General features: G+C 35.3%; 1 protein-coding gene across 1 annotated transcript in view; it reads right to left on the minus strand.

Annotated features, from left to right (window-relative positions):
- Positions 1 to 22,112, minus strand: part of Klhl32 (kelch like family member 32) — a 188,641-nt gene that overhangs the window by 4,184 nt on the left and 162,345 nt on the right. The window contains exons 8-10 of the mRNA XM_076859907.1: positions 9,031 to 9,089; positions 5,729 to 5,921; positions 3,351 to 3,445 (exon numbers count right to left, since the gene is read on the minus strand). Coding sequence (XP_076716022.1) covers positions 3,351 to 3,445; positions 5,729 to 5,921; positions 9,031 to 9,089 — 347 coding nt within the window. The remainder of the gene's footprint in view (positions 1 to 3,350; positions 3,446 to 5,728; positions 5,922 to 9,030; positions 9,090 to 22,112) is intronic.

Genomic DNA, 22,112 nt, shown 5'->3' on the forward strand with positions numbered 1-22,112 from the left:
TCCATCAAGTGACCTGCTTTCAAACAGGTGTCTCCAACCATTAATATAATACTCTTAATGCACCAAAAGAAATTGTCACCCATAAAATAAAACATTTGAGCCTTAGTTCAGAAAGAATATTACAACTAGTAACCAGTTGTCAAAATTAAAATACAAGGCACATGATAAGTCTGTTATCCATGTACTCTCACACACACATTAGTTAGTAGTAAAGACTCTTTTTAAAAAAATTTTTTTAGTTGTCAGCAGGCTTTTTAAAAATTTATTTATATGTGGTGCTGAGAATCTAACCCAGTGCCTCACACATGCTAGGCAAGCACTCTGTCACTGAGCCACAATCCCTGTCCAGTAGAAGAGACTCTTAAAAACTTATTTTTAAAATGTATGTATACTTTGTAGGACCAGTGTGCCAGCCAAGGGAATAAATATAGAATTTGCAAAAGGATTGGTTCTGTTCATCAAAATGGCTTTTGAATATAGAATTACCTGTAGTGCTGACTTTAAAAAAAAAAACAAATACATAGGATATTTTGTTATATGATCTCAAAGGCGAAATATGCTCCACTAATACAGACACTGATTAAAATCATTTTGACTTGGGTACAGTGGTAGGCCTGTAATCCCAGTGACTTGGGGAGCTGAAACAGGAGGATCACAAGTTTGAGGCCATACTCAATAACTTAGCAAGAACCTATCTCAAAATAAAAATTAGAAAGGACTGGATGTAGCTTTGTGGTAAAGCACCCCTGGGTTCATTACCCTGTATCAAAAAATAGCTAAATATGTCCTTGACTCCACTTTTAAAATCACCTTAATCCTGAGGATACTCATGAATATCCTCAGTGGTTTAAAAATATACTTGGGAGATAATACTGCCAGTATAGTGGCACACGCCTCTAGTTCCAGCAGCTCCGGAGGCTGAGGCAGGAGGATCACAAGTTCAAAGCCAACCTCAGCAACTCAGAGAGGCACCAAGCAACTTAGCAAATCCTGTCTCAAAATAAAATTAAACAGCCAGGCATGGGGGGCACATGCCTGTAACCCCAGCGTCTCAGGAGGCTGAGGCAGGAGGATTGCCAGTTCAAAGGCAGCCTCAGCAAATTAGCGATGCCCTAAGCAATTCAGTGAGACCCTGTCTCTAAATAAAATACAAAAAAAAAAAAAAAAAAAATGGGGAGGGGGGAGCTTGGGATGTGCTCAGTGGTTAAATGCCCCTGGGTTCAATCCCCAGTACCATGGTAATGATGATGATGATGATACACTTGCACACAATCTTTCATCTCCTGAGGATAAGTTTGCTTGTTTGGGAACAGCCAGATATCATTAGCAAATAAATTAGTGTATATGATTAGTGAGTGCTCTAAAGAAAAGCTCTTTGGGGACAAAACCAAAGATGTGACTATGAAGTTTTGTTTTGCTTCTTAATTTTCTATGTCTTCAACCTAACTTTCAAGACTATTTTTAAACAGGAGGTATGGGCATTTTTTAAAATACAGGAGCACTCTGGTCCTCTAAGTTTGATATATATAGTGAGTTTTCATTATTTTTTCATTAAGTTATAGCTTCAACTTGTTTTCTATTCCTTGAGACAATTTAATATTAAAATTAGTAGAAATATGCCCAAAAATATATCTGAAATTTGCAAATTTACTTCACGATAAACCAGACTTGCTTCCATTGTGGAAATGATCAAACACAAGGTCTCAAAGCCACTTAAAAAAAAGTGGTCCAGCACTGCAAAGCTCTGCCTGTAGCCCAGTTCAATGTTGTTACCAATTCTGAAAAGTGAAAATTTTTTTAAAAAAATAGCTAAAGAACTATGAAAGCTGTCAAGTATGTGCTTGCATGAAGACTAGAAGCACCCTGAGGAAAACAGTTTGTTTATTTGTTGTTATGCAGATACCAGGCAGCCTTTCATTAACTCCCATCAAATCTTATATTCTTTTTTCGTATGTGACTTTTATAATTTTCCATTATATCATCATTTCCTTATTCATTAATTTTTCTTATTTTTATCATCTACTATGTTCTTTGAGTTTATTTTTTATTCATTTTCTAATGTATTGAGCTATATTTATGTCACAAGTGTAATTATGTATTCATTTACACACAGTTCTGGAAATTTTTTTAAGTTCTAATATGATTTCTTTAGCCCATAAGTTATGTGGCTATGGGTTTCATATTTCCAGATAAACAAGAGTTTACATAACTTGTTGCTAAGTTCAAAGTTAATTGCATTGCATTAGAGGTACAAACTAAATCATACTTAATTTTTAAATTTATTGAAGTTTTTTTTAACTTTAAGCACGTGACAGGTTTTTGTAAATGCTTCATGTATACTAAGAAAAAAATGTATTCTAACTGTTCACTCTAGAATTCACATTCATTCCATCAAGCTTGTTAACTGTATTTTTCATATCTAACCTCTCCTTGCTGACATTTTTTTTGCTTGATCTATATGAATGATAAAAGTATGTCAGAATTTCCAGACAAACCTCTGACAAGTAAAATCAGGAGGAAAAAAAGCAAACAATATTATGAATGAGCGGGAGATGTAACTGAAGATAACACAATGAGATGCTTATAATTTCAAAAACTTAGACAACATGGAGAATGAAAAGCTTGGAAAGTTCTAAATTATTAAAGATCCTGAAGCAGTTGTTAAAAATCTTTCCACAACAATGAGATTAAATAACATGAGTAGTTTAAGGATATACTTTTCTGGTTGTCAGGAAAAAGGTCAGTGCTAATATATGTCAGAATTTCATCAGAGAAGATGTAAAATAGAAAACTATGGTAAGGATTATAAAATAATAATAGGAATAATACCTTAAATATGTATATCAACAAAGGCCACTGCTGTTCTGGAAGGCCCAGCTGGCAACCTGCCCAGCCTGGGCTGCTCACATGCCGACAAGCTAGGGTTATTTCTTTGAGGCAGAGGCTGTCCCTGTCAGACTAGCCAGTAACTATTACCATTCACAGCCTTTGCCAGGAAGGACGAAAACCTTTGAAAATGCCATTTATGGAAATGAACAAATCGTGATACAGAAAATAAGGTAATGAGGGAAAAAGAGGTATCTATAAAGTTTTGGGAGTATGACAAACTATTGCCAAAGATGTTTAGATTTTTTTGGTTTGTAACAAAAGGGTAAGGTATCTCAGTTTCTGATATATTTTACATATATTTTCAAAGCTGTGTCTGTCTATCTGTATTTTCAAGACAGCTCAATTGTTTAGTAGGCACAGTTTTTAGGATACAGTATGAAGTCTAGTGGCCAAATATCTATACTACAAAACATCCTCACAGAACCACTTGAGCAAATTCAAAAGGAACTTCAACCACTCACCTGGATACAAGCCAGGGGTTCATTTGTCCAAATCGAATATCCACCGACTAAATATATTCTCCCATTATGGACAGCAACTCCAGATTCATTCTGGCCTAAAGTAAAGAGAACATAATAAAAAGAAAGAAATCTGTTTCTTACATATTTTAATTAACCCTTTTGCCACTGAACAATACAATTTTCCCCTGTGGTACATCTGTATACTCCATGAGATTTTTACAGCAACTGATCACTGCCTCCAGTATTATGGAGAATTAACCACTATTTCTCAGAGAATGAATCTGTGTTGGGTCAAAACCAAGTCAAAACACTTATTAGCCAGAAAAGTTAGTAAATATAATATTAAATACAGCATAATAAGAGTTCTATATTATGTCACATGCCATTAATTTATAATGGCAGAAATAAGGTATATTTTAGAAATGCAAAACTCTTTTTGAAAAAAAAAAAAACTCTTTTTGCATCCACAAATGCTTTTAAAGCAAGTGCTTACATCTATAAACAAATACCTACAACCCCAAGAAGCCAATAAAACAGAGCCATGCCCCTAGCATGCCCTAAATGAAGACAAATGGCAGAAAAAATTGATAAAGTTGCTACCCTCCCTTTCTTTACATACACAACAGTTTTAGGATTATATTAAAGTTCTTGAGCTGGGACTAGTGTGGATAATCCCTAGATACTGACATGCCAAAATGATGAAATGTTTCCCCTCCCATTTCAAAAAAGAAGACAAAATAACTCACGAACACAAATTCTTCCCTGGAGGCCATCAGAGAGTGAAAGAGTCCCTTTTTATTGATGAGCTGACACAGGACTGACTGGAGTAATAAATAAGCTGGATTCTATAGCAGGCAGAATCCAGATCCAGAGATGGAGGATCTAAGGTACTACCACAACTGAGAGTTAAGTACTTGTAATGGGCCTCAAAAATCATTTTGAAAAAACAGGAGCTCAATACAAAGCATACACATCTCTGGTTATGCTCCCAATGTTGCTTCTCCAATAGCAGCCATGACTAACTGAATGCTCACTAGCATATTAAAATGTCTTCAGGAACTAATCTAACCCACCATTTTGAGTTTGTAATTTTCCTATTATTTGAGCAGCCCTGACAGCTACCTGATTGTTTGGGGATGTTAATGATACAAGTTGACAGGAGAAAAAAAGTTCACTTTCAAAAAGAAACATTATAAGTTGCGTTTCAGCTTTGTTTTCATTCTTTGGGATGAGGATGGGCTACAGCTAAGATTGACCTGTAGAAATGCTTGGATGGAATGTGTGGCCAGAAACATGATCAAACCCCTATTCACAGAACTACTCTAAGATTTAATTTCTAGGAGACTACACCCAGAAACAGTATTTGACAGTGACAAATAATGAAGACCATTCTCCTGAACTCACAGAAATAAGACAAAAAAGCAATGAGAAATACAAAATAAATTTTTTCTGTAAAAAGAGCTAACTCTTTCAGTGCCTCATTCCTCCCCCATGCATCAAAGTTCCTATGTGAATATTCATTGATGGTAACAGTCTTGACATGTTTCTCTTAGTCATATGAGAATGCACAGAGGTAGTACAGGCTCTGAGAAACGAGATGCCAGCCATGTGCTGGAGTACAGTTTTGTTGTGAAAGATAATGCATGCCTTTCTGGTTAATAAAAGCAAGTCGTTGTTACTCGTATTGTTGGTAATTCCCATTCTGGCTGGAGTGAGATGAAATCTTAGTGTAGCAACTCACAATATCTATTCTATGGAGTCAACCTAAATGCCGTTCAATAGATGAATGAATTAAGAAAATGTGGCATGTATAGAACAATAGAGTATTACTCAACCATAAAGAAGAATGACTATGACATTTGCTGGTAAATGGATAGAATGGAGACTATCAAGCTAAGTGGAATAAGTCAATCCTCCCAAAAAAAAAACAAAAAAACAAACGTTGAATATTTTCTGTTAGTTGGAAGCTAACCCACAATAAGGGGAGAGGGAGAATAGAAGTTCAGTGAATTAGACAAAGGGGAATGAAGGGAGAAGAGGAGCAATAGGAAAAGAAGACAATAGAATGAATCTGACATAACTTTCCTATGTATATATATATATGAATATCACAGTGAAGCCCACCATAGTGTACATCCACAAGACTAGGGTACTAATTAGAATAGGATATATTCCGTGCTTGTATAAGTATATATACTGTCATGTATAGCTAAAAAGAACCAGTTAAAAAAAACAAAAACAAAAACGGTTGACATACCCACTATGCACTTAACATTTAGAGATACACCATGGATGTCTAAGAAAACAAGTTTGGCAACTTCTTGAATTGGCACTTTATTTTATTTTTTTAAACTTATTTACTTAATCAAGATACTTGCCAGTTAACAGGTTGAAATTGCAACGTGTCCACTGGTCAGTGTCAATGTTATAGGAATCTATATGTCTCACAAGGATCCGGTCATTATTGTAGTCTAGGTCATTGCCTCCAAGAACATAAAGTTTCCTTTGTACAGCAGCCATGGAATGGTAGACCCTTCTCTGTAGCATGGGACTACGGCTTATCCACTTATTCTGAAAAAAGAAATTCAAGTTCATTCTGAAATAAGAGACTTCCTTGGCATAAAACAGCAGTGGATAGCTCATTAGTAGTGAGAACCCTAATGTTCATTAGTCACTTCTTTTTTTAATATCATGCTTTATTTATTTATTTTTATGTGGTGCTGAGGATCGAACCCAGGGCCTCACATGTGCAAGGCAAGCGCTCTGCCACTGAGCTAGAACCCCGGCCCCTTATCAGTCACTTTTATTTGAATATTGTTTAAATATCTTGAAAGGTATAGGCTTCTTTCATGAGAACAAGTACAAAAGAACCATGTATTCCCATTCTATTTGTGATTTTTATAAGGCCCTTCATTTGTTTGTTTCATTTTATAAGACAGTTTTTCATTTTATAAGGGAAACACTAAAACTTTTCATGATGGTTATCTTACCCACTTCAGAGAATTTACTGATGAAAATCACTTAAGAGTGAAAACCCATGGCTAAGGTATAATGGGGCTAGTGATTAGGCATAATGATTAGGAACAAGTTTCTGGGTCCAGAATGCCTGGGTTATAACGCATGTGTGATCTTGAGCAATTTACTTAACCTCTCTGTGCCTATTTTCTCATCTGTGGATATAATACCTACCTGATGGAGTTAATGGGGAAATTAATACCTACCCAATGAACCAGTTGATTAAATGTGATAACATACATAAAGCACTTGGGAAAATGTCTGGTATATAATAAATGTACAATACATGTCTACTTTAAAAAAATACGTTGTTTTAATAATCACTGTTATAATAATCATGTAGGCCCCTAAATAACCTAGATTAGAGTGGCTTTTCTGTTCTCTCCAAAGTTAACCTGAGATCCATGGATGAGCTAAGGTCTGGTTCAGCAACAAACTTCCCACATTTCCTTTGCATCAGCTTCCTTTAAATATTTACAGTTACAACTTCTGCCAAACTGAGAGAAGTCATTTCTAGGTACATGTTTATTTATATTGGTAGAAAGTCAAGTTTTATATGAGCACTTTAAGGAATGGTGGAACCTTCAATATTTGGTTCTAGGTCACTGTTGGTAATGAGGAGGGTACATGCTTAAAATAAGAGTTTTATTTAAAATATAATATAAATTATAAAATTAGATGAGACTCAAATATGACTTTAACTTTAAATATCAACCAAGTAATGGACAGGTAAGTAACTAAGCCGTTTTATTTCTCCATAAACACTAAACACACAGGAAGAACCTAATTTCCTTTTTGCCAGGAAAATTTGGATTTCAACCAGAAAAAGTCATATGATGTTTTGAATACATAGAACATCACTAGTTCACAAGGCTGTAATGGAAGAAGCAAACAGCAACAACAAGCATGTCTGTATAAACATTGGCATATACACTGCAGGCATATATTCACCATAGGTATAGACACTATGGGCATATATTCACTAAAGGCATATATACTAGGTCATTTCTAATTTCTCTTTTAAAGATACACTCTGGAAAAACAGTTGTTTGTACATTATCAGCTCCCCATTGGACATGTTTATAATAAGAATTTCCTTCTAATCAAATATCTTCTTTAATAAAATAATCAAGTCTTTCTTTAGATGTTTTGCTTAGACATATCTTTAATACATTACACTTGAGTGAATTTAACTAAAAACTCTGATGATGCTTTTCTTAGGTACTTTCTATGAGATGACCCATTATAGTATCAGGAATCAATGTTTGCATTAGCAGTCCAGTCCCCTGCCACAAGACTATAGATGCCATCTGGTTTGCAAAGCCTGCCTACATCCCCTGATTATATCTTTAGCTTCCTTCACTGCAGTGCCTGCCAGGTGAGCCGCCAACCGCTGCAAAGGCAAAGAAACAGGGAGGCCTGGTGGGGTCATTCCTAATAAGCTAGCGTGTGAATACTAATCAGTGGTGGGGAAGCAGAGGTCACCCCAGCCTGCCTGTTGGCAGGTAGCGATGTGCTCTGTGGCAGATGGCAGGCATTATCGACTCTCCACAAAGGCCTAGAAGAGAAATAAGCACCAGGGCTGAATGATAGAGTTATTGAGATTCTGAGCAAGATGCAAGCAGATGTGATGTTTGCCAGTACCCACCGTAAACAATATGCCAGCAGAATTTTTAAAAAGAGCATGTGTGTACAAACATGAAACAGAACTCATTTAAGCAATGTTAACACCTTCTTCCTCTTTAACCATGTAAGCACCCAGCTCAAGCAACTGCAATTAATGATCCCCCTTGAGACAGCTGACCCATGGACATTTAGTCTCTGAAATTTACAGCTTCTAATGACATCAGGAGACACACTTGTGAAAAGAGAAATGCCTTCATTAAAATCCGAATCAATTGCTAAAATAAAAAGATAACCAAATACACTGAGGACCACAGACAAATCTTTAGTGGTCAATCCTGACTCAGACTGCCAAGGTCAACCTGTTGTTTCATATCTCAATATCTTCAATTGATTAATATAAACCTCCAAATCAAATCACTTGTGAGTATTGTCAAACATAGAAATGGAAAAACTCCTTAGAATCTGCCAAAGTTGTAGATATTTTAGTAGAAAGAAAAGAGAATAAAATATTTCTTTGGAAGGACAAAAACATCATTAAGTATACAATGAAAAGTGGACAAACAGGTACAATCTGGATGCTTCTGATTTAGGCCCCAGCTATTGGATGAAAAACATACTCAACTCTTCAGAGACTTTTACCTTGAATGAATTTTAGGTACTGTTCTAAAAAATTTTGTTTAAATTAAGTTAAATATTTTTGGTTATTTGATTTGAAAATAAGATTACAAGCATGTTTTTCCCCTACAATGGCATCCCTTCCAGGAGGGGACAGCTATAGAACAATCAATCCTTTCTGCATTATACAAAGCTCTAAAAGAATGAAGCATTATGAATAGAACAAACTAGAGGAACTGGAATTTTGTAACAATAACAACAAAAAAGTAAACAAAAATTTTACACAAATAAGCTCACGATCCCTATATGATCTTAAGATGACTGTGTACAGGTACAGACCTGACATTCCAATTATTAATTCCTGTGGGAATATTTAAAAATTCATTTTAATTAGGGTAATCAGCTTTTCTTATATGATTCTTACCTGGTTAGGTTCATATACCATTAGTCTGTTCTGATACTGTGCCGTGTTAGTTACTCCACCTGTAACAGAGTAACGTGTTAGAGCATAATAATGAAATACAATGAAGGATTTGTTTGTATACTTCCTGGTGAACCCATGATATGATCAAGAAGTTATTATTGATGAAGTAATAGTATATTTTATTTTTTCTTTTCTTTTTTTTTTTTTTTTGTGGTACCAGGAATTAAACCAAGGGCCACTACCACCACCACTAAGTTACATCTCTCAGCCCTCTTTTTTCTTTTTCTTTCTTTTATTTTTCTCTTTCTTTTCTTTATTTCTTTCAGTTTTTTAAGATGGGGTCTCACTGTTCCCAGACTGGCCTTGAACTTGAGATCCTTCTTCTACCTCAGTCTCCTGAGTTGCTAGGATTACAGATATGTGCCACCACACCTGGAAAGCAATTTCATTTTTAAGAAACGTTTCAGAAGCCCTCCATTTGAGAACAAGCAACAAGCCTGCTGGTGTTATCAAAAGGGCCCCCAATTTTGGCAAGTTGCTCTGCATGGCCAGAATAAGGGACATTGTATTGTATAGGGGAAGAGTGGAGTGAACACAGTACACATAGACAAATCTCTATATAATATATGCCAAGGACATGTTATATGGAAAATTCTTTCCACTAGCTAAATTTACAATTTTAAAGCTATACTCTCCATTTATTAACACAATGAAATCTTGATATTTCTTTGGAACAACTATATGTAGCAAAGGACATTACTTATCAAAAGGAATTTGGAGCCAGTGCTGTGCAATAGATATAACAAAAGTCATAAATGTGAGTCACATATACAATTATAAATTTTCCAGTAGCCACATTAAAAAGTAAAAAGGAGTAGTGAACTTTAATAATAAATTCTATTACCTCTATATAATCAAAATATAATTTCAACATGAAATCAATATAAGGAAGTATTTTATATTTTTTCAATACCAAGTCTTCAAAGTCCAGAGTATATTTGACACAGGACAGATTAGACACATTTCAAATACTTAAAAAGGCACATGTGGCTAATGGCTACCAAAGTAGAGAGAACAAATCTGAAATTCTCCTGTGTAGCTGTTGTGGTCAATTTTTATAAAACCTCCTTAACAGTGCTTAGATTCAAGAGAATTAAGACCTTCTGCTTAATCAAAACCCACAAAAAATCGTCAAACTTTTTAAATATTTCTCCTGTTTGTCCTTATAGGGGCTGAACATCCCTAATTCAAAAATCCAAATCTCAATGTTCCAGAATTTAAAAACTTTTGAGCACTCACATGATGCCACAAAGTGGAAAATTCTACACCCAACCTCAAGTGACAGATTGTAGTCAAAATACAGGCACACTAAAAATGCTGTGTGAAATTATATTATATATGAAAAAAATAAATTTTGTGTTTAGATTTGGTTCCCATCTTCAAGACATCTATGTATGTGTAGGCAAATATTCAAAATCTGAATAAATCCAAAATTTCAACACTTTTGGTCCCAAGCATTTTAGATAGAGGATACTTGACCTACACTTTTTTTCGTGGTTTTGGTATACAATAAGTCCTATGAAGTCCAAAATCTTTTAAATCCTACCTTAATTTTTTTTTTACCATCAAATGTAAAAACTAAAGAACAACACATAAAACAATACAGTGAGAAAATTTTAGGTAATAAAATAACAGGAATACAGGAACCAAAGATGTCTTTCTTTAGAAATATTGCCTTATACATAGTTCTAGACACTACTGTAAAATGAATAACATTCTTGCTTTAATAAGTGTCATGAAGAAACAGGTAATTTTGCAATAAAGATCTGAAATTGAGCCAGGCTAACAAATGGTAATTTTTTGAATTAAAAACATATATACTGGGCTGGGATTGCAGCTCATCATTAGAGTGCTTGCCTAGCACGTGTGAGGCACTGTGTTTGATCCTCATCACCACATAAAAATAAATAAATAAAATAAAGGTATTTTGTCCATCTACAACTAAAAAAAATTTTTTTAAATTAAAAAAACTTTTAAAAACATAATACTGCTATAATACTGACCAAGAAGTCTTTATGTTTCTCCAGTTTCAAGTCACTTCCTGCCACTAGGTCCCTGACCTTTCTTAGGATATTTATTTTAGAAAGGTTATTTATAAATTATTTCTCTGCCTCTTTGAGATAAAAATAATTTTAAAAGACACATTCTACTTTTACAATCCAAGAAAAACTTCGAGGACTTGGGTGGGAGCCATCCCTTTGAAATATAAGCAAGATGGCACCCTATCTCCCAATTTCTATGGGAGGGCAGGAACCTAATACTGATATGCACCAATAAGCAACAGCCCCATCATAGGGAATAAGAGCAAACTAAGAAGTAACTGAATGTGCTCAACAACATACATTGATCTATCTTCCCCCAAAATTTCCTCAGTACTTTTCTGCTTGTTCACCCCAGTGCTTAAAAAGCAGTTCTTAAAAATCTCTTTGCTTTGAAGGAGTTTATTCCAAACTCCAGTCTGATCTCTCTCCCTGCACTGAAATAGTCCGTTTAACTTTATCCAGTACAATTTTGGCTTTGACTGTTCAAATGCTTTGAATAGGTCTTCACCATCAACTCCATGGTTAAGTTTCAAATCAGCTTGAATATGATGCAGAGGGTTAGTGTCTGACTCTCAACTGAGCTGGAAGAATCAACAAATACTAATGGATACATAAAGATGAGGGAACCTGCCCAGACCAATCATTACTCTGATTCAATCCCTATAAGGAAATTATATCTTTCACGTATTTGATCATGGAATAGCTTGAAGGTTACACATTTTTTTAAAAAAATTCTAAGGCTTTAAACCACTTTTATGATCAATAAAAGTTTTGTCTTCCGAGAAAATTAATGAAGAATAGAAGGGAGATTCTTGCCCTCAAAAATATTTTCTCTGGATTTCTCATTGAACGTCTCATTTCTAAAATGAAACAAAAGGAAAACACATTTAAGAAAGCTGAGCCTAAAATGCCTATGTAGTCAAGATGTGTATCAAAATAAATTCTAATGTTTGTTGCTTTTCTACCAATCTTTCCTTTCCTACCCAATTAAAAATGGAATATTCAACAATTCTTTTTCAGAATAACCACACAAGAACCATCAAATCATATACATGTTCAAGGTTAAAATGATTGCCAGTGCTTTCAGTCTGGGACATAGCTACCGGATTAATGTCCAGCTTTCCTTTAATCATTTCTGTAATTGAAAGGGAACAGAAGATAAAAGTTCCCACCTATTATTTTAAAACTTTGCAAGTTTCCCTACTTGTTTTAGAAATATGGGACAGAATTAGTATCTACTGCAGTCAACTCTCCACTTTATGACACTATTTGAAAATATTTACATGACTGTATGTATCAGACTCTGCCCCTTATAGATTAAATTCATAAGCAATGGATTAGAATGGAGCTATTATATCCCCACTCCCAAACGGGGCACACAATATCTCCATGTATAATAAATAATGATAATTATTATTTAGAATTATTATTTACTAGCTTCCATAGATGCATCTATAATAGAATGTTTTGTTAATTTGCACTCAGTAATTAGATTTCTTACACTTACATACAAATTTTCACTCAGATGACAATGTTTAGAAATGAGATATTGGATTACTAGTTGGGAGTAAAGATAAAAGTCTCAGTTAGTTATTTGGTTGATTACCTCTAGAATGTGAAACCACAGGAGGTGCCTAGCAAGCTTAGTGTAGTAACTTTTGCCAAGTCAGAACTGCAAAGGAAAATGTTGGAAATCAGTTCTATTTCTTTCCTTTTGAAATGATTTACAAATGAGCATATAAATAAAAAACATTTCTTCTCAGTACAAAAAAATAAATTTTATAAAAAGCATCCAAGTTTGCAGCCCACATTTCTTTAGCAGTGTTACTTATTTGCAGAGCTTTATCATTACATTCTCTTCACATAACACTCTTCACTTTTAGATTAATCTGCTGAAATGAGATGCTAAGGATTTGCATACAGATTTGACTATACAAAAATAGATATGGAATTAATAACAGTCTCTATATGTTTTAATTTCTCCTAGACTGGAGTACCCTTGCCTGCAGCAGTATTCCTGGCTTTGAAAGTCATCAAGCTGATTTGTCTGCTCTGGGTTATGATGCCACATGCTGCTATACTGTCCCCTGCAATCAAAGCACTTGCGAAGATAGATTCCAAGCCTTCCTCTATCGAGTATATTTTATAGATTGGCAGTTTTGATCTCCCTCCCCCACCCCAGGGGGGATAATCTGCATCTTAACAGCTTTCTATAGATACATCTGTCATTAAATATGCCATCTCATATCAGCTTCCATTTTTAAAACCAAGTTTTCTCTAACTTTGAAGTGCCACAGTCAAAGTTAAGACTTTTCAACCAAAATTGAAAATGAGAAATCTTGTCATATACTTTTGAACTGTGACTTAGAGATATACTGTAGGTTCCCCCAAAGTCAAATAAGTCTTTTAAAATTGCCAGAAGGAATGAAAAATTACCACCATGCTACCAATAGTGAGAAGTGCTTTCTATAATCAAGACAAGAGTAAAGTAGTTTTTCTTAAGCTTCCCTGTACAACTCCCCCCAAAATGTTGTGACAAATGAATGAATGAATACTGGAGAGAGGATGAGTAATTGCCAAACAAGCAAGCTTTGTCTCTGCTCCCAAGATCTGCTGAACACTCATACTGTGTTCAAAAGGCAACAACTGGTCAGTGCTGGCAGTGTATATAAAATAGAGTACTCAGAAAAACTGCTCTCATTATACTTCAGTCAGAGTGGGAAGAGTCTAATGGTTCATTTTGTTGTTGTTTTTCAAAGACAGAAAATACCTGTGTTCATAGAGAATTCTACACTAAACTAGGAGTAGAATCCTCTGATTCCTAATATAGTGCTACTGTGTAACCAAGACGAGTGGGATGCAAAGAACTGGTCTTTTCCATGCTCTTAGGTTGGAGAATACTCCAGTTTGGAATTCTGCCAGCACATTCAGAATTGAGAAAAACTAACACAAGTTCTCTGCAACTTTCTTGGAGACTGCAGTGCTCACCTTCATGAAAATCTAGAGGAACAGTTTTAAAACAGGCTATAAGATTAACATGGGCTCCTTTATGACTGTGTCTCCGGGAGAGCCATTTACCATAGCCAATGCTAGGTTCCTCAGAGGCAAAATGGAGATAAGTATATATCCCTCATAGATTTGAACGGAATTAGATAGAGTGTTTAGCATGCAGGCAATCCATAAATGAAAATTTACTAAAATACTATAGCCATTTTATTGACATTTCTAACCATTTCCATAAAAGGTACAAATGACTGTGTGGAATACTGAATTGATAAATTTTGTAGTCTTAAAATAGATTATTAGAGTTCATTTTTCTAATAGCCAGGATTACTACCCAGTTTATTTGGGTATCCCAGGGCTTTTTCCTTCTTTAATAGTTTAAGCTCCTCCTATATAAACTTGCTCCAATTCTCAAAAAACTGTGCCTTCACACTTAAAGTTTAATTACCCAAAGAATGACCAGGCATTAAGTGTGAGTTCATAGTAGCTATTTTTACAGAACTAAATATACTATTAGCTCTTGGGAAATGTGATATCATAGGAATACTTAAATAAATTCAAGAATAAATTTTTTTATTATCTATTTTTATACAATGTTAAACTGTCCATATTTTCAGAGTGTTAATAATGCTATATAAACAATTAAAGTTGAAAATCTTTGTACTAAATTATCATTTCAAATCTAGGGATACTTAATCCATGCATTAAATTAAAACTAGCATCCATATTATTTATGTTGTATTGAGGAACTCACACAAATGAAGAGGTAAATAATATACTCAAAACCTATAAAGAAGGTCTCAAATTTACAAAATATAATGAAAAGGTTGCTACACTTTAAAATGTATATTATTTTTATGTCATTGAAAGTGAACAGGTACAAACTTAAATTCCAGACATAGGTATGTTGTTTTAAGTAAATGAAATGGTAAAATGTACTGTAATGCTGATGTCAACTAGGGACACCTGCCCTTTAAAATATTAATAAAATTCACTCTAATCCCCAGTCCTCGGAATCAGAATCCTTCCTCCAAAGATTTTGCACATTAGGATTAAGCTCTGGAGTTCACCTCTGAGTATCTCTATTGGCTTTTCTGGGTTCTTGCTGGGTCTTTTCTCTCTCTCCTGTGTCAACCAGCTCCATAAACCATTCCCCATTTCCATGATGTGCCTTCAACCATCTTCCTTCATCTTGGGAATAAAAAAAATGACATAATTTACATGGTTTTAGCAAAAGCCATCCAGCTTACCCTTTATCCTAGCCTCTTGATTTCTAGAGTTATCATCTAGACTAAGCCAATTATCTCCATGAGGTAAATTCTAGACTCAATGGTTTGAGCTTTTTTAAAAAAAATAAAATAACAATTTTAAAGCTCATTAGAGTACTATACTATAACACATGATTCTTTCAGAAAACAATTTCCTGACCCAAACCAATAAATGCTGAATGTTAGTTACATGATCTGGGGAGTCATGTAACCTCTTTAAATCTCTCTGCATAACAGGGTAAGAGTAAACAAAGTGCTGCATCTTCAGGACACAGGTCAGTGAATTTAGGATGAAACTTTCATGTTTTTATTTTGTTTTGTTTTCTTTTTGAAAATGTAGGTGATCTGACTACTTTCCTTTAAACCATTTGGATTTAAAAGCAATGCAGAGTAGTTCGTTTCCCCATTTGGCTTCTGTCTCAAGTTAATTGTGTGGTTGTAGTTTTCATCCCTTTCAGATATGGAAGGATAAAGGCTGAGGGTAGAAGTAAAGAGGAGAAAAAATAACTGTTGGGAGAAGCTGGTTGCTAGACTCTAAAGCAACGAAAATTTAATTCTTAATGAACATGCCAATTCACTATGAATTTTTTTTTTTTTTTTTTTTGGCAGTACTAGGGATTGAATGTAGGGTCTCCCTGCATGCTAAACAAACACTCTACCATTGATCTACATCACCAGCCCTTTTTATATTTGAGACAGGGGCTTGCTAAATTGCCCAGGCTGGCCTTGAACTTGTGATCTCCTACCTTGGCCTTCGAAGTAGCTGGTTTGCAGGCATGTGCCACTGCACCTGGTTTCAATATGAACCTTAAAGTGACATGTCAAGTTATGAAATACTAAACCTCTAAAAGGCTGGTGGCCTCCTCATGTGACAACTGTGTGCAGGGGCAACAAACAAGGGTTCTATTATCTACTGCCACAACAAATGAGGGCATTATGTTCTCCCTCAAGCATACCTTCAACCCCTGACTCTTACCTAACTGGGATCCCAGCATACTAAACTCCTTCCAGTAGGACCCTCTAGGCTATTCAGTCTAAAAGCCTTCCACTGTGAATGAATCCAGAATCTGCCTTTTCCAATTCTCTGCTAAGAACCACCCCCCACCCCCCAAAAAATAGAACAGAAATATGCAATGGGGCCACCACAATTTTATAACTTCCAATCTTAGTATGGGCTCTGAAAACTTCATTTTAAAAAACCTGTCAATTCCTTCTCTATTTACTCTTTGAAGTTTTTTGCCAGGTCACTCTCCTCAGGCTTTCTGACCTAGTCCTGACATGACACAAGCTCAACAGTCTATTCTGCCTCTCACTTGAATCTATCAACAAGGAAACCTCTCAGGTTCCTGCCCCTCATCTGTGAACATGCTTGGGTCCACACCTATCATTATTTTCTTCTCCCCAGGATTAGTGCAGGAGGGGTCTTTTGCTTCCCATTTAGAGACCCATCCCCGCCCCCACCCCCCATACACACACCAATACCTTCCTGCCTGTTCAGGACTCTGTGTCTGTTGTCAATATTGTATCCCAGGATTTATCACCATTGTTGGTACCTAGGATTCGCCCTCTGCATTTACCAACCAAATGGGTGCCCCTCTTTCCTACATCTTCAATCCCACTCAGTTCTTTTTCTTAACTATAAATTTTATTAATGCACATGTAACCTTTAAAAATGTCCTCATTTGACCCTCTTATAACTATGCTCTCTTTTCTCAGCTAAACTTTCCTCTTCCTTCTTTCTCTTCTAATCTCCTTTTTCTCTTCCTAAGGCCAAGATACTATTCATTTATAATAAAACAATGTTGCTATCATGTGGACTGAAATATGTGTGTACCTAGAAACAGGAAATTCTCTTCATGTAGGGGAAGCCAGGCAATAATTGAAAACTTGTCTGATAAAATCAGATTCAGTGAAAGTTTAGATGATACACTGTCCATGGGTATTGTAAAAGAGAATTTTCCAGATTTCTTGTCAATGTAACTTGGACCTATGGTTTCTACTTCCTGACTTTCCAGTCACATTAAACTACTAAATTCTAGTGTCCACTTGTTGAACTCCCCAGATTGCTTTCACTGAATTTCTCCTGATTGAAAAATGTAGTGGAAATATTTTGGACTTTGAAGTCCCTGTGGTCTTGGGCAGCTCTTCCTCACTGGACCTTCTGTGTGGTTCCTGTTAACACTCCTCCCCTCCTCCCACTTGTCCATCCTGCATACTAGGGCTCCTTCCTGAGTCCCCCACTCAGCACCCTCCTTACCAGTGTTTCCCAACCTTCTACCCTTGACTCATTTCCAGACCATCTCTGGCCCATGGGTCTTCTCATACTTTCTACTACCTCCTTCTATTATCTCACATTTGCTCTGAAAAACAGAAGACAATGTCCTCTCTGAGTCCAAGGGAGGGGTCTAGAGGAAAATCAGAGACAGTGAGGAAGTTAGGGACAGTGGAGCAGACTGTGTGGGAGAAGGATAGTAGGGCACGGAGAGGGCAAGTGTGTCTCATGTTTGGTGAGGTGAGTCAACACCCTACCCTCCTCTTAACTATTCTCCTCCCAAAGGATCAGCACCCTTGGTATGGTCAGCCTTTTGTGTCCATGGGTTCCACATTTATGGATTTAACCAACCACAGATGCAAAATATTTTTGGGGAAATGTATCTATAGTGAACATCTACAGACATTTTCCCTCTATCATTATTCCCTAATCACACAGTAAAACAACTATTTACATAACACTTTGTATTGTAATATACAGAATGACATACTTGGGTATATGCAAATGCTATGCCATTTTATGTAAGCGAACCCCTCTGAGGATTTTCCTATCTGTGGTGTGTGTGTTTGTGTGTGTGTGTGTGTGTGTGTGTGTGTGTATCCTGGAACCAACTCCCCGTGGACACTGAGCAACAATTATATAGGCATTGCTGGGTTTGTCCAACATTCTATTTGCCAGAAGGACAGAGAGGGGTTAATGAATGTATATAAAGTATTCAGTAATCTGAGGCCAAGTTCGGTTGGAGTTTGCCCCCCCCCATAATATTTACTCCCTGCATTGCAAAGACTCTGTACCTTGCAAAGATTTCTACCATAATAGTATCATGCACTATAATTATATACTAGGCTCTACTTTGTTCCTCTAGTGCTAGTCTAGAATAGGACCTAGGGAGCTTAGGAACTCTGCTCAGCATCTCGTGATTGATAAGAAGTAGGGAAATTTCACATGTATGTATGACCACACTCTACTGTCTCAGGACACCACAACAAAACTTCTACCATGCCTGCTGTTAATTACCAATATTTTGTACATAATTTTTAAAATGTAAGCAAAATACTATCTGCACTGAGAAAGGAAAGTGAAAACTATGGTATTTTTAAAATGTTAATAAAATTTTACATTGTTCTAATTGTAATAGATACTAGAAAAACCAAACTCCCTTTCGTAGTTTTAAATAAATTAGTTATTTTAAAATGGGGCAACAAAGCTTCATATAAATTTAATCAAGACAAAAATAAACATAGCTTCTAGGGAGTTAAAGAAGCTTTAACATATGTTCCTTCATTAATGAAATATCTAAAAAAGTCTTTGATTGTCAGCTCCTAGAGGGCAGGAATTGTGTTTGCTGAATTAATTGTATTTATCTACGACCCAGCACTATACTTTATAAGGATGTATCATTCACTAAGAGAATCAATAAAGCATTAAATACATTGCTTTTGAGCAAATGCAATAACATTTGTCTTATTTTTATAGTTTTAAAGCTCTAATTTTGTAGCTAGCTTCTCATTATCTTGCTGCCATTAGACAAAAATAAAAAGATAAGTCGTTCTGCAAGATGAGCTCAGGATTAATTTTCCCGCACACACTAAAAGAAAAAAAAAAGATATTTTTAGTAGTTCACAGACCATACCTTACAACAGAGAGCATGTATTTTAAAACACAGCTGCAGGATATTTAATGCTTATTTTATTTCAGTACAGTGAATTTCAAATTGAAATGGTATGGAGCATTTGTGAACTGGGTCACAATGTCAAATGCTATAGGAGCTTGTAAAATTTGACTATCTCTAACATCTTAAATTAAATGCTAATGGGTATAGCCATACAGCCTGAGTTCCTGAATTCCCTTCTGCTTGTCACACATTAAAAATTATGGACAGTATTCAAGATGTCTTGAACCCAAGATGGACAAAAAGAGAAGTGAGGGAGGGAAGGAGGGAGAGAGCATGCTGAAAATATTGAGTCTCTAAAGAAACATTCATTTTGTGTTCTATGGAACAGAACTAAGCCTCTAAAATCCACATTCTATAATCCATACTACACCTCAGGCAAAGCTTGCAAAATTCCAGAAGGATGCCAATGACTCAATCCCCCATCAATTAAATTGGAAATACTTGATTATTTGGTCCAAGATAAGAAATAGCCTCAAACATTTTCATCTGCTCCAAAAAATTAGGTTAACATTTCTAAATCAGTGATAGGGATGGTGAAGTATACCTGTCTTTTTTTTTAAGGGGCCCATTAGCAAATCTAGTCACCCCTCCCTATTCATGGTTAGATTCACAATTGATTTATTATAAGCTGGGCCTGAGGAAAAAGGCAGATGACTGAAGGTATTAGAAATGTCAGGTGATTTCCTCTTCTTTCCAATTAAAGGTATTGTACTGTACACAGGAAAGTGAGTTTTTCATCTCAAGTACACAGTAGGGAGAAACAAACCTGAGAAAATTGTGATTGTTTTCATTAAGTACGGTTAACACAGGCAGCATACATTAGTACAAAAGAAGAACAAAGAAAAATGTGTTTTCTTTACCAGTAGGAGAAACACAAAGTGAGAGAGCAGAAAGATATGTAATAAATTGACAGATTTAATAAAATGGAAAAGGAAACATACAGGCTCATATTGAAAGGGAAGTCAACTCGATACCAGGATGATTGATCTAGCCAGTCTAAGATGAGCTCCTGTGCTTTCTTAAGCCTCACTGAAAGAGGTACTAAGTAGTCCTATCTTTAAAACTATATAAAGGAAACTCCAACATTTCTAAAAAGCTAGCTTTATAGTCCAAAACATAAGGAATGTTTATTTAAATATGAGAAATTTATACAAAATTTAGAAGGTGCAATGAAAAATTTAGGAATATAGTAAATTAACAATACATGAAACCAAATGAGTCAATGGAATGAATATAAATTGGGAGAAAACATAAACTGCATTGATTTCATAAATCCATCATTGTTCTGTTGTACAAGGAAGTACAGATCTGTTCTTTTTATTAGAAAAGACTTATTTGCAGTGAGTTGGAAGTTTCTTTAGCAAAACCAACAGGATATAGTCCTGGCAGCTATTTTCTTAACTGTTGAAATATATATTTCAAGAAAAAGAAAGAAGTTACTAGATAAACAAGGTTTTTATTTAAATATATCTCTGTACACTAACATACTCATTTCTACTGCTGGTTTGGTACATAGGAAGATTAATTATTAGGTTCTGTTAACTTACTCTCTTCCATACTACTAATCGTAACTTCATTTATTAATTTATTGAGCACTTAAACCCTAATGTTGGTTAGGTCACATCAAAATCACCCAGAGAAGCTGAGACTGTGAATGTGTCCTTGGTTATTGAAAACAAAAGGACAAAATGAGTAAAATACAAACAAATTTAATTTAATGTGAGTAAGAATTTTGTCAAAACAGCTGTTAAAAAATTGGAGATAATTACTGAAGAAAGCTGAGAAAACTTCACTTCATAAAGGGATCATTTTCTCCAAGTACAAACATCAAAGTTACCCTTACTGTTTATGTCATAAATCTTTCTATTCCCCTTGATGACACAGAAATTCAAGTTGCATTTGGGTTACATTGTGTATCCCTCAACTGAAAGAAGATGCAACTTCCTTCCCTGTAGGCCATTCTTTCAAAAGCGGACACTTCAGGTCTTTTTCCACAGTGGGAATGAAAACATCGGTTGACACTGTGAGACTGATACCATATGCCCCACAGACTCCTTGTACATGCCAAAAGGCAGCCAGTAGGGGTGTGAAGGTGTTTGTAGGTGTAGATGAAACCAGATTAGCAATGATCGAATAAACCATTGAAGCTGGATTATGGGCTCATGTTCAATGTATTAGTCCTTTTACTTTTTCCATAAACAAAAGGTGTTTAAGAAAAAAAATAAAAAGCAAATTAAAGTAGAGCTCAAACTGTACTCCCAAGTAATTAGTAAAAATGGGAAGGTAAACAGGAATGAAAGATTCAGATGGTAAAGAATAACACTATTCACAGATAATACAAAAACTTTGTTTCATTAACTTAAATGCCTTCCTTCAATACACAGCATAGTTAATACCTAAATATATATCCATTGCTATACCCAGAAAAATGGATTTACTAGGCATTTACCTTTTCTAACTTGACTGTGAAGAAATGACTTATTGTCAGGCAGCCAAAAGAGAAAGAAAATCAAAGGAATAAGATAAAACACAAATTGTGCAACATAATCCAAGAATTGAGGGCTGATGATTTAAACAATAGAAGGTTTGATAGAAAAACAGACGTGATGGGCCATTAACTTTCAACTTAAATTTTTACACCACTAATCACTCATAAATTCATAGAAAGGTCAATTACTTCTAATTACATTGTTCTCTATGGAGTAGGTGCTCAATAAATGATTGTTAATTAGCTAAAATAGCATCCTTAACTCAATCACACA

The sequence above is a fragment of the Callospermophilus lateralis genome, chromosome 6 (genome assembly GCF_048772815.1).
Source record: "Callospermophilus lateralis isolate mCalLat2 chromosome 6, mCalLat2.hap1, whole genome shotgun sequence".
Lineage (NCBI taxonomy): Eukaryota > Metazoa > Chordata > Mammalia > Rodentia > Sciuridae > Callospermophilus > Callospermophilus lateralis.